The sequence below is a fragment of the Apteryx rowi genome, unplaced genomic scaffold, assembly GCF_003343035.1.
Source record: "Apteryx rowi isolate R43461 unplaced genomic scaffold, aptRow1 scaffold_48, whole genome shotgun sequence".
Taxonomy (NCBI): Eukaryota; Metazoa; Chordata; class Aves; order Apterygiformes; family Apterygidae; genus Apteryx; species Apteryx rowi.
The window spans coordinates 232,209-244,462 of NW_020450738.1; the positions used below are offsets into that span (position 1 = coordinate 232,209).

Below are 12,254 nucleotides of genomic sequence, written 5' to 3' on the forward strand. Positions count from 1 at the left end.
TGAGGCCGAGAGCTCAACAGCTGGACTACACGGCAGCCCCAGGAGCAGCAGCGACCTGTTGGAAACAAGCAGACASAGCACATTCGTTAGCCACGGGCTTCCCCCCATCACATGGGGATGGGCTCATCTCATATTAGCTTATTATTTACACTTAAGGACAGCTTCTAGCAGCCTRGAAGCGCATTTGGTGACTAAATTAGAAGACAGGTCTCTACGCTGTATATGAGAGGCTTTGCAATCTTCCCCACCCACTCCCCCATTAGCTTTTGGGGGATTTTCTGGGGACGAGTTTTGCCTGAATGTAACTTTGTACCTTTAATACGAAGTGCTACATCAAGAGTACACATTCACAAGATAATATTTCACACAATTTTATTTATAAAATTGTAATTATCTAACAAATTGCATATAAAATGATTTACTTCAAGTAAATACAGAATACTGCACAACTATTAAAACTATTGTATTGTCCATCGTAAATGTATTAAAACATTCCTAAAAAATGCATCTATTAAAAAACAAAAACCCAAGAACACAAGTAGCATGACCAAGACCACTTTCAATAGCTTAAAATGAATTACCAGTTAGCTGCATTAACTTCCCAAGTATACTCCAGTTACATCCATTGAGATCAGCATGTGATACAATACCACAGTCTAATGCTAAAGATGATACGTATAAGTAATACATATGCACCTGATCTATGCTTTTCTTCTAGACTGAAGATGACCAGTCTGAAATCAGACAGCTAAAGCTCAAGTCAAACTCYACTGGCATGCAGTTCTGTTATAGCAATACTTTCAATCAGTAAGTGTAGTTGGCTTTTACAATCAATTTTACAACTGATTTAAAAAAAAATAAAATAAAGGAACACAGGAGAATACATTYGTATAAAAAGGAATGATACACAAAAGGTAAATATCGACACCTTTCCTTATGCCCTAGACGATTCAAGGAGAGAGATCTGCTTGGAACGAATCTGGAACATACTTACCCAAGAGGAGTTTGAGCCGTAAAACCCAAACCCCAATCTCCCCAGAGCTCAAGGTAGCATCAGATCCATCTCTACTATGTACACAGAGTGAAGATGAACGTACGTACAGATGGAGCTTATTCTTAACAGATTCATACTGCAGAAACACAAGAGACAACTAGTAGTGCCGCACTGCTGAACACCTGCTTGGTGCCCACTACCAGTCGCAACACCTATTTTTATACTGTATGTTCACTGTGAAAGATGTTATTTTCCCCCAAATGGCAAAACTGGTTGGTAACAGATCTGAGGAAACAATACGAACAGGGTTTTTTTTGTTTTGTTTACTTTAAACACTTTCATGCCCAATGAGACTCAAGTACAGATAGCTGAAAAAGTTTCAGTGAGAGAAACCAAGCGGGATGGGGGAAGTGGAGCCTTCACAGCTCCGATACCCGCTAAGACCTCGTCTCCTCCCTAAGCATTTGCAGGGTGCCATCACCATGCGCCCAGAAGGCGCACGCACAGCAAAAAGGGAAACAGACTTCAAAATCCACACGAGAGTTTCTCTTGCAACCACTGTTAATCAGAAGCAATTTTACCCTGGGCATATCTAAAGAGGTAAAAACACRGATTAATGTTCAGGACAGTAGCAATTCTTAGCACCATGTTTAGCCCTGCCACAAGTGCTGGCGACCTCCCATGAYGGGTAGGGAGTGCTGACGCGGACCCTACGTTTTACAGTCCAACGCTTTTCCTAATGCTAAGTAGGCGGCGAAGGAAAAAGGCAAGGGAGGTCCTGCCCCTGCCCCTGCCCCAAGCCCCACGGGAAAGCTGGGGTTTTCCCTTCTGCAGGTGCCRGCTGCAAGTCGGCTGGGGAGACACTAGATGGCAGGCGATTAAAGCACTCCCGGCTCACCCCCGCGGCGAGGCAAAGCCCGAACGACCATCCCGATTAACGCTGATCGGCAAACCCTCACACTGGACACCTTCCATACCAACATAAACACTTGGAGGGTGAATAGCGGTCATGTGCAAGAACAGTTTCATCCGCATGCTACTATTTACATTTCAAACACTATTTACACACCAGAAGGACGGTTAGCCTCCCTCTCCGAGGGGAGAGGAGGCTCGAGGACAGAGCGCCCTTGAGCAACCATCGCCACAGCTTGCRGCTCTAAGGGTCGCCATCCAAGTTAGGGATTTTGAAGCAAAGATCTCTGCTGCTACTGAAACGGACACTCGGACACAGAGAAATTCAAACATTTGCCCATTAGACTATCCAAAAAAAAAAAAAAAAAAGGCTAACAGTAAGAAAGGCCTGCGAGCATGGAGATAACTTGGAAAACAGAGCAGCAAGGACCCACGATGCTCTTCTGAAGGGTTTGGTGGGGGATTCGGACATGGCTTCAGGAGCATGGCCACTGCTGAAGCTTTCAGACCACCTCACATACACATTGCCCAGCCAAGGCAGCTGTCTCCTGCTCTGTGATGGGCCAGAAGCCTGACAATGCATTTCTGAACAACTCCTGCACTTGAAAGATAGTTCAACTGACCTCTACACGCGTGTCTACCCTACCACCTCCTAAGGCAGGCTAGAAACCGCCCAGAAGTTACAGTGCCTGCCGTATCTTATTGCTTTAGAAAATGAGCCTGTATAGCCAGCAGTTGTGCTCTAGCTGTAGCTCCTCTGAAGTTTCCGCAGTTTTCTGGAAGAAAGCATGTTTGCATTTGGTAGGCTCTGGGGATAACATCAACTTCCAGGGCCTCCCACGAGTTTTCCAAACGGGACACCTAAGCTGCCGAGTAGATGAGGCATTTCTAAGGGCACACGACCCAGCCTGTAGACAAAAATGTGGGGTTGAAAGGTGCAACATAGGTAGCTAATCCTGAACATTCGGTATGCATCCATCACAAACAATTGTGAAAAATGAGAAAAATAAGAGCATCTTTGGGAGGGGAGGAAGGGAGATATTAGCATCTGCAGCAGTGAAGACAAGCTCTAGAAAAGTTTAAGTCCTTATTTAGTGGTTTTTATAAGAACAGTCAGTCATTCCGGACTCAGCAGAAATGTGGCACGCTTGCGTGCGCACCTGCAAGTAGTGAGAACAAGATCTCCTCACCTCCGAGAGCATTTACCTTCCTATCAGCCTGACCCCGCCAACGGCATTGCCAGCAGACTGGAGCCAGAGAGCAGCGCGACGAGACAAAAGGCCGACCCAGCGCAACTGCAGAAATTCAAGTAGAAAAACACAAGTCACCTTCAGAAGCCCATAGCAGCAGCAGCAGCATTCAAGATCAGTGGCAACAAGGAACGTTTCCGTAACATAGGCTTTTTTCTTTTCCCCCAACTTAAAGTGCTGGGCCACAAACGAACAAGGCTTTTGGGTGGCGGGGCTACTTCCTGAGCCCTGGTTCCCTGATATCTCCCCCCACACCACTTTATAAGAGAGCAGTGATGATCTGCCTGTCCTGCTGCTATCAGGAAAACTGCGTGCCCCCTTTGCGGGGGCGAGGGGGCAAAACGAACACCAGTAACTCCTCAGGCTGAGGAGTGGCTAAGAAAAACATAACACTGAGGTGAGGTGGAACCAACTTTATTAAGGACAGTAAGTTATAATTGCTTTCAAAGGCTTAAAAAAAAAAAAATTGCTCTGAGTCACAGCTGGACTTTAACAGCAGATACCAAAGGATACGGAGGCTGCCTGCTTCAGAGGCAGGCAGTGGGAGTTCACCAGAGGAGGATGAGGTAACGCGCAAAGCCAGGAGGGCGAGGGACTATCTGCGGCATCCGTGGGACGCCGGCATGCCTACCGCCAGCCTTTGGGGGGGGGAAAAACGCACGGCCAACTAGAGCACAGAAAGGCAAAACGTGGAAAGGTATATGAACTCGCACGTTTACGAGTCAACGCATTCGTTTTCTCTGCTCCACATACTTGGTCTTAGGAAGCTCATCCCACAAAGATGTTAAACTTCTCACAGAAGGGTGCTGCGCACCCTCGACCCCTGTTCGACCAGAGCAGGAGCCGGCAGCTCACAGCTTTCAGGACTGGTTTAACAGATACTGAGAAGGGTCCTACAATAAGTGAAATTTATACAAAGTGCAATAAAACTACCCAAGCCACAGTTAGGTGTGTACGTTCATTATTTGTATAAGAAGAACGGATCACAAACTCTAAGCTGGATGGAGTCTGATCTGATTCTTCTTCCACTGTTTGTGCTTTATTCCAAATTCTACTGTCTTTTGTCCAATTCAAAAGAGACTGTGCCTTGGTTGGTCCTGATCCAAACATCTGGTTTAAAACTTTTATTCCATTGCTTCAAGAAAGCTTTTTGTTGCATTCAGAGCAACAAAAGGGAGACATACTTAGAGAGGATTTTTTTCAATGAAGGTAATCATTTACTCTGGCAAAAGCTGTTCTCTCCAACTTCCAAGGGAAGGGGTATGATCYTTCCATAATCACATGCATTTACCAATAAATAAGTTTGGATTAGACTGTGATTAAAACATATGCACAAATTTAAAGCACTGGAGTGTCACCGATGCTTACTCCACAGCTCATGCAAGTAAAAAAATTAAAGGGGGGGGAGAAAAAGCCTCAGCTAGGAACAGACCAAGGAAATACTTTTAGAGAAGTTTTGCACAAGTATATCAAAGTACTAATATTAGTGAGATCCCCAAATACATTAGGTTATACTAAATTCCAGAGAAACCAAAGATTTAGCCATATCAGATACATATGTTTTGTTTTTTGTTAAGTTAATATATAGTTCATTCTTTGAATAACATTATTCACTTGGACCCAACATCCACACTTTCATACATTTTATACATTTATATTCCATTTTTGCCTTAAGAGGCTGATGCCCTAAGGTATGGCAGCAACCAAAGGTTCTACAACCCTTGTTTGTCAAATATAAAACTCCTTTCCCTTCATACAAGGGTGGAGAAAGGAAGAAAGATGTTGATAAAATTAGGCAATTCTCCCCGCRAGTTTGCCGATTCCAACCTCAAAGTACTACAGAGAGATGGTTGGAAGCTTGTGTAAAAAAAGTTTTCCCTTGTTTTAAAAACAATTTCATTTACTGTACAATAGATGCATAGAAAGTTGCTTCCTGCTTAATGGGTTTAGGCCAGTAGCTATCTTTAGCTGTGAAAACAAGAYTGTTCGTTTACGGAGTGGTAAAGAGAGAGACCATCTCAGGAGTATTTGGCAGCTATCAGGAGCTCATGACACACAGAATAAACAGCATATCCACAAACTACAATGCAACTCTGTCCCACCGAATACACCAATTTTAAAAAGTGTCCACATGTTACTCAGGATCAAGAATACAGTAGAGATTCACGGCTCAACAGCTTTCAAACTGGTGGTTTAAAACAAAACAAAAAAAATTGTCAGTGAGCAGCAGATTTTAAGACAGCCCACTCTTCTCTCCCCCACCCCACCAAAGAAACATGAGTTCACTGCAGTATCAGGAACTTGAGACTACTCGGGAGAGAAGGCTTCCCTGTCACCCATGTCCATACAGTTTGGTGTCAGAGCGACACACTGGAGGTTTCAGAGGGTTTCGGTTGTCCAGTGTCTTGTTGTGGTTATTTCAGCAGTTTTACCAGCTGGCTCTGACAGCCTCAATGTCACTAACCAAATTCTGGGCTAAGCATATCCCAAATATCTGAAAGAGATAACAGTTTATTCATTTGGAGCATTGGACAAAGGCCTTTTTATATAGTCAGACTCCTTAGGTTATACAGAACTTTGATATAAAAAACAGCAAAAGGAAGTTAAGAAATTAAATTAGCAATAAGCATTAGCAAAACAAAAAGTACAGAAATACTCCTTTAACGTGTATTTTTTTTAATAGTGGAGCTAGGATCCAAGAAACTGAATAGTTCTACAATTGTTTTACAAAAGCAACCGTAGAGGCTTTTTGCTGCTCATTTATACTCCCTGAGAAATAATAGCTCTGTACAGCCTTAAAATCTCTACCTAATCTAGCCCCAATTTAACACAGTATAATTTTTGATCTCTGGACAGTTGAAAAAATATCCCCTACAGATAAAGTGAGATATCTGTTAACACAAAACAAGCATCACGCATTTAGCTCACCTCATTAAAACTACTGACTATTTCTAAAGCTAAACTGACAGCATATTTCCAAGTCTCACAGTCCCTCCCTGCCACCTATGGGTTTTATTTATCTGTTGTTTGCCTACGTAACTCATTACAGGGAAAGCAAGGTTTACCTGCAGTAATGCTATCCCAATGAATATACCAGCAACTATGGTAAGATTGTCCTGCAGCCATTTCTCAAACTGTGGGACACAGCCTTTAGTGTAGATAACAATCTGCTGATCAACTTCCTGCCAAGGACAAGAGGGAAGAAAACAAAGATAATTACATTCAACTATTCCACCACTAGAATAACTTGCTCTTGCAAAAGGGATTCTGATCTTTAAGATATCACATTAAAAGAAATGCTTACTGGTTTTTGCCTTGCATCGTAGCCACACTGAGTGTTAATAACATCTTCCTAGGAGAGAGAGCAAGAGAGAAAGAAAGAGAAGCAAATGAGTGAAGAGAAATGTCTCCAAAACATCCTCTCCCAGCTCTCCAGGCCTGTGGGTTGCAAGACAATCATCCCAACTTTGTTCACCATACTACTTCTAAGAAATTCCTCCCTCCTCCATTCAGCGCCATTGATTATTTGCAGCAAACGCACGCACATATTCAAAAAATGTTCTCAGCTCTTAGGACAGGACACCAAAAAATCCAGCCCTCCACCTGGGTAAATGCCACATTCCAGATGCAAACAGCAGGAAGTCAAAAAAAGGAACTAGGGAACATCTACTTTGAGCAAAAGAACTTTCTGCTGAAAAGGTTTTGTCTGAAGATACATACACCAAGACTACTGTTARCATTTTTCAGGGTTCAGTCTGTGCAGCATGAAACAGCATGAAAAGGTGAGAAAGGGCAGTTCCGTTGAGAAACCTGCAAGTTCTTCCAGAGGATGAATGTAGAAATACAGTACCTCGCTCCCTCCCAAAGACTAGAAGGGAAAAAGAAAAAATGGGGATACGTTTTCCTACTGCCTATTCTTTCTTACAGGAGCTTGATGTCTACGGGGAAGGAGTTTCTTCCTACTGCTTCTGATTTAGCACTCTCAAAGCACAGGAAATAATACAGGCTACAATAGATTTTCCCTAGTGAATAAGCACTACCCAGTGGCAACATTTCCAGACTTTTCTTTTTTCCGAAGCTGTTTTTATCCTATATACACAGTTATTCAGGGCAATAAAATGAAGCAACTACTTGAACGATGGCTGCCCAGCCTGCACCCCTGCAATTCTTAGGTTTCTGAGAAAGCTCATATGAAGAGGAAAAGAAACGCTTCCAAATTTCAACAATGAAGCCATCTTAAGACTCTCTTCTGGACATTTTAACTATGAAACACCCCCACAGGTTTCTTAGAGAAAGTCAGCCTGATGGCATATTTGAGAGTGAAAGGGGAATAACGATGGTTTGTTGGCCTGCAGGAAGCATAACTGTGCTTGCTGCATGTGCCCTACCATGTGCCCAAGCTACCACCCCAGCACTAGAGATTCATACTTCTAGTTAATCGTTGATACTTCTTAGTTTCTGAGAGTTTGGGTGTCAGCCATAATGGCAGCAAAATATTAAGTTACTGGCTCACATACTAGCAGTGTGCAGATGAAGGAACTACTCAAAGAAGCCAGAAGACAAGCCAATCTTAGCCAGGTGTACTGAACATTACAAATTAATCAAATTGTGAAGTGAGAAAGTCATCCAGCAGACATTGATTTGACATGGCAGCCATATGAAAAAAATACATCTCCTCCTCTCTGCAGTTAGGGTCCCCTAAGTGTTTTCCCACTTTGCAGGAAGTGCATCAACACATACCGTGCCGCTGCGTCACCAGTTCTGTTGGTTGCATGCTGTCAGCTTCCAAAGTTGGATTCCCTCAACAGGCCTTCAACATTTGAATAATTTGCATCTTTTAATGAGATTAATGCTCCTATTCCAGGATCTGGACTACCAGAGCCACCCACTTCAAGGCTGTAAAGGCAGGTAAGAGTCTAATATATGGATGTAAGCTTTCTCCTTTRTGCTAAATACCTACTTGCCTTGTTAACAAGGCCTTCTGCTTTTAACCTCGGAATTTGTTAACTGAAAGAAAGCACGAAGGACAAAATTGAAATAAGCCAATTTTCCTAGGCCTTGTCTATGCAAGAATTTGGGACATTTTAACTTACTAAACTACAGCAAGGTCAACTATAGGACTCCAAATTCGTTTCAAAGGAGACTTAGCTTAAACTTTTCCCATACTAAAAGCAAGTCCTGTTCAAGAATGCATGCACATAGCTTTTTGCATCAGTCCAACACTGCACGCTAACAAATGGGGCAACTGAACGCAGACCGAATTCACAGTCATGGGACAGTTACTCCTAGGGTTTACCCAGCCCACTGACAAAGGACAAAAATCGTTATTGCGAAAGGACTGGTTGTGGATCTTCACAGTACCAGTGGCCTGGATGAAAAGGTTTGTTATGTAAGCTATATTTCTATGCCTCTCTTCCTGGTGCTAGAAGGGACTCGCGGATTGTCTGCTTCCTATTAGCATCCAGCTACCTTTCAAAACACTGACCATACTATCTGTAGCTCTCATGTCACAGATGGCTGGGCAGCTGCACATGTTCTGCTTTCACATGGAAAAAACCTGTGCATATCACTGCAATTGAACCAGTTGCAGCTTGGTTACAATTATATCCCTGACTTTTAGTATGGAGAGAGTCTTTATTTTAAGAGTGATCCAGAGTGTTGCTTCCCTACAATAAATAGGAATGAGACTTACCTTTTAATTTCTGGTTACTGCATCTTCCCCCAGAAAATGCATAACCATACACACACAAAGATGCAGAGATAAGTTTAGCATGAATTACATATTTATAGGATTACCTTATACTGCTGTCACTGGTTTGGTTTTATAACAAGCATATTTTTAAAACTGGGTTATGATGACCTCCCTGTGTGGGTGGGTGGGCTGATGGGCAACGGCCAGGGGGAATCCTAAGCGTAATGTAATGCCTGAGCCTAACCTACTTTCCAGTTTGTTTTAATATCTTGTTAAAAAACAGTGATGTTTCTGAGGAAGATTCTAAGTGCTTTGAAGACACGTTCACTGCAGAGGAACCAGAACGCAGCTCATGGAAATGGCAGTGCCTTGTCGGGGAGGAGGAGGGCAAGAATAGTGACTGACGCTGGGAGGGGAGACCGCGTTGCATTAACAAGGCAGGAAGCACCTGAAGGTCAAGCTGGCAGCCCGCCTAATTTTAGTCATTGCTACAGACTCGTACATTCAAGGAACTAGAAGTCATGTCAGGCAGGAAAAAGCCACAGCTGAACTACTAGGTAACACACACACTCACAGGCTGCTTCTTTTAAACTGCATGAAAGCCAAATGTATGAAGTTAGCCATGTAACAGTGTCTATGTACACACCTGTCCCTATTCCAAAGCTTTCACTGTCAGTAAACTGCTTCCCTACACTTTACACTTCATTCTTGATTATGTCTGTACCAGTCAAGAATGACTACAGCATCTTCTGCTTGATGATCCAGAACTGTAACTATTTGAAAAGATGTGAAGATTTATTTTAAAAAGCTGCTCCCTCAAATGATTTCTGACCTTTCAAGCTTGATCTCAGGTGACTGTGGAACAAGCAGCGACTTTAAAGTGGAATTAAAAAAAAGTACAAATATTTCCATACTTGTCTCAAAATTCTAATGTAAACATATGTCAGTTCTTCAGGGCACAGACTCTCATTTATTGCCATACCTAGCACAAACTGGGTCAGCCTGGCTGCAGTCTCTGGACACTGCATTAAATAATGAGTAATACCTGCTTTAGACTGTTTGATTTTGGAGTTGCTGTCCTTTAAGGCAGAGAATGAAACACCCTGATGATATCCAACTGAAAGCTCATATCCTTCAAGTCATTAAGGGCTTCTGCTTTTTGTACTTGTTAGAACTAATATGTTCAGCCAAGCCAGTGGCTTAAGTTATTAGCTCACGATTTTGGCTGACTGCAGGAAAGCTTGTATTTAAGCTGAGATGCAAGTTGAAAAAAATAGACAATAGGGAAAAGGCAAAGATCATGCATGACTTCCAGAAGACACTCTTATACAGCAATTTAAAATGAGAACAGCAGACCCATCCTATGCTCTTGACCATCACTTACTGCAGGGTCCTTAGTGCAGCAAGAGAACGGCACACCACAGCGCTCTCGACTTGCATTGGAATCGGTGCAGTTGAAGTAAATATTAAGGTTCCAGTCATCAGCTCCAAAAGCCCCACAGCACTGCCACTAGAACAAAGAAAGGAGAACATATCGACTTCCAATATAAACGAATCTCGGCACTAACAACAYGCATCACTGCTGCCAGTTTCCATCCAGCTTTCCAAGAACTTCAGATTCCCTCAGGTTTCATTGAAGCTGTACTTAAAAGAGGAAAAAGGAGCATTCCAAACCTGCAAGTGGTTCTTCAATTACTATCTATGTTCACACCCTGCAATGCTGCTCTGTGGAGAGAAACCCATGGAGCGAGCTGATAAGCTTTAACAGCACTGCACAGAGTTGCACAGGCCTACAAGCTCAGGCTCTAGCAAAAGCATAGCCAAGAGTATGATATTCTGCCTAGTCTAAAGGTTCCTGGGTTCTCAACAAAGCTAAATAGCTCAGAGTGTCGCACTGGTATAGCTGCTACATTTGTCAGTTTGGGGAAATCTTTGCCTTTCCACGCATTATACAGTATGAACACAGTGTTTCCTGCACATCAACATGTTACACAAATAACATCTCCTTTACTGTAGGCAGGTAGGATTCTTCAAAAATTGAATGGGAAGGTAAATACCCCAAGTAACTGAGTCTCCAGTAAAACATGTTGAATATAAGAAGAATGGACTGGATGTCAATGGAGTATTGATGGTTTATATCACTTGAGGCTCCAGCCCAATGAATCCATTTATGCCAAAAAGCAAACAAACAAACCACCAMCAACAAAAAAACATGTTTAAAAAGTGTCAGACTTGCAATCCTCTCTCTGCAGATGTAGCACTGTTTCTTCTGCAATACCTGAAACATGCTGTCTTCAAGTATTATCCTCACTAGCTAAAAAAGTAGCTTGCTCTCCAGTCTCACASTGCCCTGGACTTATCTGCCAAGACTACTAATCCAGTTAGGAGAGCAAGTTTTATTATGTGGTGCCAGCCTACTAGGAAATTGGATTGTGGCCTTTTGGTTACATACACATGGACCACTACTTTCAGACTGTGGTGACCTCTGGCATTCTCCAAGCTGGAACAGATCCAAAACCAGTGCAGAGATCTGCATCCTGTTATTTACTCACATTCACTGTCATTTTTCCCCCAGGCATACAGAAGCAGATGAAACATCAAATAAAATTAATRTATTTGCAGAACGTACAAAAATTAATAGATACATTTTCAACCAGGAGCACTTAGCCAGCTAGCTACACAGCACCAAAATCAAAGAGGAGTTCACAGACACAGGCCAAGAGAGAGTACTGAAACCAGAAAGTACTGACAAAATAATTTGCATGTGAAAGTCAGTTTAGATCTCTTTCACATACTGCTAAGTTAAAGCTTTTCACAGGCATGCACATCTCTGGCTTCACCTTTTCTCCCCTAAAGTGCAGACACAGTGTCATTTAGAGATTTCTCATGAGAACTTGTGGCCCAGTTCCAGTTAGGCTGACTGCATTAAGTCTTCTTAAAAATCCCGCTGTGCATGTCTGCCACTCTGCAGTGTGGTGTAGCACCTCTAACATTGCTAAAGAGATGTGAACATCCATCTCAGAATAACTTTCCAAGCTTACAAAAAGGTATTCTACAGATGTGATAGCTCCTACAATAAAGTATTTTGAAAGCACCCCCTCAAAAGCCCTAAAATATCTTTAGACATGCATAYGGAATATGTTCCAACAACCTGAACACAAGACTGATGATAACAAATAGTAGATTTGATGCTATCTCTAAATGTCCTCAAGAATAAGTTGCCCCTACGCTCTACCATAATTATTTCTCCCAATTATACATCAAAAAACAAACTACCTGTTACAGGTGCTGTGCGTTTGTAGAAGTTCTGTGAAAAGAAAAAAGGTTATTTATATATATTCTACAGTATCATGTTCTAGAATATATCTGTTGTACCTTGAAGAAACTAGACAGATGGGAAGTAAAA

General features: G+C 42.4%; 1 protein-coding gene across 7 annotated transcripts in view; it reads right to left on the reverse strand.

Annotated features, from left to right (window-relative positions):
• Positions 1 to 358: 358 nt before the first annotated feature.
• Positions 359 to 12,254, reverse strand: part of TSPAN5 (tetraspanin 5) — a 90,076-nt gene continuing 78,180 nt past the window's right edge. For 6 of the 7 annotated variants that reach the window (XM_026078400.1, XM_026078405.1, XM_026078398.1 and 3 more), the window contains 4 exons: positions 10,233 to 10,358; positions 6,461 to 6,508; positions 6,222 to 6,338; positions 359 to 5,650 (listed from right to left, as the gene is read on the reverse strand). In XM_026078400.1, the coding sequence (XP_025934185.1) occupies positions 5,585 to 5,650; positions 6,222 to 6,338; positions 6,461 to 6,508; positions 10,233 to 10,358 (357 nt within the window). In that variant the 3' untranslated portion in view covers positions 359 to 5,584. The remainder of the gene's footprint in view (positions 5,651 to 6,221; positions 6,339 to 6,460; positions 6,509 to 10,232; positions 10,359 to 12,254) is intronic. The other variant, XM_026078399.1, reaches the window with a different exon arrangement.